General features: G+C 31.6%; 1 protein-coding gene across 1 annotated transcript; it reads right to left on the bottom strand.

The window, feature by feature from the left end:
• Window positions 1–1,342: 1,342 nt before the first annotated feature.
• Window positions 1,343–4,692, bottom strand: LOC107861094 (cathepsin B-like protease 2). The gene is made up of 11 exons (XM_016706478.2): window positions 4,431–4,692; window positions 4,228–4,284; window positions 4,046–4,126; window positions 3,683–3,839; window positions 3,568–3,572; window positions 3,401–3,475; window positions 2,791–2,916; window positions 2,453–2,665; window positions 2,198–2,311; window positions 2,065–2,100; window positions 1,343–1,744 (listed from the first exon to the last, which is right to left on the bottom strand). Exons 1-11 carry the CDS (start codon window positions 4,497–4,499, stop codon window positions 1,616–1,618), a joined length of 1,062 nt encoding a protein of 353 aa, XP_016561964.1. The 5' UTR covers window positions 4,500–4,692; the 3' UTR covers window positions 1,343–1,615.
• Between the last annotated feature and the right edge of the window lie 240 nt (window positions 4,693–4,932).

The following is a 4,932-nucleotide window of genomic DNA, read 5'->3' as shown; positions in this document are numbered from 1 at the left end:
TCAGTTTTGATGAAAATAATTCTTGTCTGAGCGAAAATTTTGACCACAAAAAATGACTTGAATGAAAATAAAGAAATATATATATATATACACACAAGTTGAATTCCATTATGTTGAAAAAAACAGTAAAGAAGTTGAGGATTAAAAATCAAGCATCCACTCAGCTATTATATTTTTTCAATTAAGTAAATTAACTCCCACATGGTTTAAAATCTTAAGAAGTAAGAAGGTTTTGAAAAAAAAAAAAGTATAACATAATGCTTCTCCATCTACTATGGCAAATAATAAAAGAATTCATTCTTGAACTAATTAGAGAATAAGAATATTTGCAAGTCCTCGTGACAAAAATAGATGAACACAAAGGATATTAGGTTAATGCTTTATCTGCAATAGTCTAGCTAAGCTTTGGAGGCAAAAAGCAGTAAAATCTTCTTCTCCTACAACGAGTAGAAACAATAATATTATAAATCTACGTCTCAATATTTATAGAAGTATTTTCTTAATAGATTCATATTTTAGAATTATTTTTCTATTCTATTTTAGAAGTATTTTTTTATAATAAAATAATTAAATAATAAATTAAATAAAATAGTAAAAAGACAGTTTTGTCTAAAGAAAAGTTTTTAATGAAGGACAAAAAGTTCAAATCACTTTTCTAAGGGTTTTCACTCTTTTAATATATTATTATATTATATTATATTATATTATATTATATTATTATTATTATTATAGATTATTATTATAGATTATTATTGTTACTACAACCATTATTAGTTTATTATTACTACTACTTAATTCTGTTACTCTTTTTTAGCATTATTATCTTATTTTTATTTCTAAATCAAATTTTTTTTTTCAACTGTTTCTAAATCAATTGACTTATAATGTATATCTGAACTTTAATTTCTCAATTCAAAACGTTTTTGATAAATTCAAGTAAGTTAGATATTTGACTTGAATATCTCACTCTTATTCTATTATATTTCGCTTTAGATAATAAGTCAACCAAACTTGATTAATTTTATATAAATATTTGAACAATGTGTGAGATAAAATTTGGATATTTGAACAATGTGTGACATAAAATTCAAAACAAAAAAAATGATCATTTTTTCTTAATTTAAAAGCTGAGTGTGTATAAGGAATCTAAATTTTTAAAAATGTGATTCTCAAGATAAAATTTATTATGTAAGAATTGAATATAAAATTTTACTTAGAATTAGTATTAAATATGAAAATCATAGATCAATTTATAGATGTTTGAAATAAAATAAAAAATGACAAGTAAAAGTGAATGAGGGAGTAGAATTATTTCTCACGTCATAAAACTGCAAACCGAAAATAATAACGTAACCAAAAAAAAAAGTGATTATTGGAACAACAACGACGACAACGTCAACAACAACGAAATCCCATAAAGAAGGGTATGAGGAGGATAGAATGTACGTTGATCTTATCTCTACCTTTTGGAGGTAGAGAGTTGTCTCCGAAGACCCTCGACCTACCAACAATTGGTATTAATTATGAACTACACAGATTAAATCGACAAGATGAAACATGCAAGTTCACAAGTCATATTACATTGCTACTATTATGTTGAAGAAATAGTAGCATTTTAAATTGAGGCATCAAGTACAGCATCATCAAGTTCCACATTCAAATTTCTTCGTGAAGGCAATCCAGCCACCATATTATTTTCAATGCCACACTCATTTGTTCCTCTTCTGATCTTGAAGAATCCATCCTGTCATCATGGAGATATATACATTCATCATTTGGACACAACCTTATTATACAATGGAGTTTACCTTACATGCACTGACGGTATACGATATTCGTTTAAGCAATTAGGTTTAAAAATGACATACAACAAGTAACTTCATGTCGATAGTAATCTGAATTTACTCACTTTAAAATATAATGTAGTAAATAACTTGCTTTCGGTTGCAATCCTATTTACGTTGTCAGTACATATAAGTTAAAGCCATATAGATGTGTTAGCTGTCATCAATGTTTAAGGTGTTTTCTTGTTCATATGAAGTGGTGAGAAAATCAAAGACATACATCACCCCAGCCTCTATTCCAAGAATTAGCAGCGAGCTGCAAGAAGATATAAAGAAGGTGATTAAATTTTGACGAAATGACGTATGATTTTAAATACAAAATAGAAGCCCACAACTTGAACACATCAACATACCCAGTAGTTCACTCCCTGCTCACTAGTTCCCCATCCGATAAGCTTAACGGCATGGCCTGCCACTCTTCTCCCTGTTACATGCCTGTAAACTCCTGACTTGTAGTGAGCAAAATCCTGTTATTGACAAGAAGTTTCAAGCATTGAGTACGTGAAAGTGTTGCTAATAAAAAGAAACATAGGTGCCTTATTTGCAAACTGTATGACATAATTTACAATATCAAAACTTTTGCTCTATTTTAATACTTCTATTGTTACCTGGAACACAGTATAAGAGACAGTAACTGGTCCGTTTTTGTAAATTTCTGCCATGATACTGTGGGTATTACGGCTGATCCTGTATGCATTGACACTATAATGCTTTGATTTCGCCCATGACTGGTCCTCGTCGACACACTTCCTATTACACCTTGGGGTGCGATATATAGGCTTGCAACCTTCAGGTCCGATCTGGTCACAGTAAGGATCACACTGCGAGTATATAAACTCAATTTGTTAACAATCGATCATAAAGAGACACACTACTGACTACTCTAGATGGTTTACGGAAACCTGTAATTTCCCTGAGGTGACAAAATAATTAAGTCACCATTTACCTCTTCTGTGACCACTCCCCAACGTTGAAAGTATCGCCATGCTCTTATAGGTTTTCCACCCTTACAACCGTTTCCGCAAAAAGAGCCACAGCACGCTAAAACATTATGTGTAGATAGAGAGACATTCTGCATTACACATTAAAAGTTAAAATCAGTGACCATAACTACAAATCAAACTTCACAAGTTAGCGCCTTATGTTGAAAATGTCTCAGGATATAGCAAAAATAGAAAACAAAGTTGCATTATCTCTAAAAGATTTGCAAAAATTAGAATAGAGAGTTCCTACCTTTTTTTGTGATTTGATTTTGCATATAAGTCACTAACATGTTTTTCTACTTTTTAGTTAGGAATTGCATCTATAAATGTATGTCTCTAGGTTATTAATAAAACAATTCCCTTTGACATCATTGCAGTTTTCTTTTTCTATTAGAATTTTTCTATATTATTAATTCCCTAGTTTCTTTGTTAAAGGTGGCGGTAATGTGCTTGACTCGTGAAAAAGAATTAGGCTCGCACATGAGAGGGGGCTGAAGATATGAGTAAGTGAACAAAACTGTTTCATTTCTAGCAGTTTAAGTTAGGCAGTCACACAGTTCAACAAAAATTTACCAAGTTATAATGGATACAGAAACGATCAGACAGCGCCTCAACAGTACCAAAAGCCCAACAAGAACCGCAACGTCCCTGAAATATATTTATAAGATTAAACGACCACCGTAGACGACCTTAAATGTGTCATTTAATGGAAAGAAACAAGACCATTAACAGAAAATCACCTGATCTGTGATTCAAATTTGTCCCGGTGATTCATGTGCAAAGATGGAAAACATTAGAATATGCATTATGGAATTTTAGCTCGAAAAGATGGAGCAAGGAAGTGAAATAACTGACCCCGAATATCTCTAATTGTGCTGCATTGAGGCCAAGTCTTTCGCGCATCAAACTCTTTTGGCAATGGCATACGTTTTGGATGAGTTAGAATAGGAATTCCCTCCAAATCATCTTCTGTTTCAGGCAAAACTCCAAGAAGGCCCTTAAATTGGGAAACCTGTGACAACCAAACATTATATAGACATAATTATAAAAGCATGTTTTTGGTGTATAGCTGCATGAGACATCCCACTAAAAGAAAATGCAACTGTCATTGGTTAATCATATTTTCAAGGTTATTAACCCCTCTTCTTTTAGGAAATCTTCTTTTTCTACACTACCAGCGTTTAGAAGTTAAATCCTTTAGCTATATGATGGTCTCACCGTGAAATTCGATAATTTAGAGTTGAATGCAGCTTCCCATCCAGTTTCTGCATTCTCATTGACATATTTGACAATCGATTCCTACATTAATATCACCCAAAAATTAAGGAGGCTCAGTTTTAAAATTTGAGCGGAAAACAATGACAGAATATCATCATCATTATCGACAGAAGAGCATGTACTTGAAGGATTGGTGCAGATTCATCTTCAGCTTCAGATATTGGATCCTCTGCAGCAACCTGCTTTCAACAAGAAATCAACATATTACAATACTCTTAGCCTAATGAATCATCCTTTTTTTTGGGCAAAAGTATGTGTGTAATTACTATTCAAGAACTGCCCATAAAATACTATAGACAGGTATTCAAAGAATGAAGAAACAAACCTGTAGAATAAGGATAAAGAAAGCACACAAAAGCAAAGGAGTTACTAAAGACTTGAGAGTTATGGCCATCTTAGCTTCTTTTTTGGAAAGATTTCAAATTGTGGTGTGGAATTGGTGGAATCTCAAAGGTATATATAGAGTTCAGGGTCCCTCCGCTAACCAAATTAACCAAAATGTTACTCCATTAGTTATTTTTTACTTGTGACCGTATTTTTTATTTTTTTTGGTGAAACAAACAATATAAATTTGGACTAACATTTTAAGACATGTTTTTTTGTCATATTATATATGATATGAGAAAGTTGCAATTTTATAATATTTTTCCTATAATTTTTGAATATTCAAACTTTGATATTTGACTTAATTTAATGTAATTTAACTTTAGAAATTAAATTAGGTCTAGTGGGTAGGAGTGCATCCGAACGTAATAGTAGCGAGGAAGGTTTTGTCTTTATTTATGCCTGTAGTTTCTTGTCCGTAGTATTCTGATGTTTGTGATCTC

The sequence above is a fragment of the Capsicum annuum genome, chromosome 2 (genome assembly GCF_002878395.1).
Source record: "Capsicum annuum cultivar UCD-10X-F1 chromosome 2, UCD10Xv1.1, whole genome shotgun sequence".
Taxonomy (NCBI): domain Eukaryota; kingdom Viridiplantae; phylum Streptophyta; class Magnoliopsida; order Solanales; family Solanaceae; genus Capsicum; species Capsicum annuum.
The sequence above is the reverse complement of the archived record's forward strand: the minus strand, read 5'-3'. Positions and strand labels throughout refer to the sequence as shown.

Excerpts from the sequence above, each read along its gene's own strand:
- LOC107861094 (XM_016706478.2), bottom strand. The coding sequence starts at position 4,499 with ATGGCCATAACTCTCAAGTCTTTAGTAACTCCTTTGCTTTTGTGTGCT. Across the intron at positions 4,127-4,227 it reads AATCTGCACCAATCCTTCAA|GAATCGATTGTCAAATATGT; the intron begins GTACATGCTCTT and ends ATATTAATGTAG. Across the intron at positions 2,312-2,452 it reads TCTCTTATACTGTGTTCCAG|GATTTTGCTCACTACAAGTC; the intron begins GTAACAATAGAA and ends TGTCAATAACAG.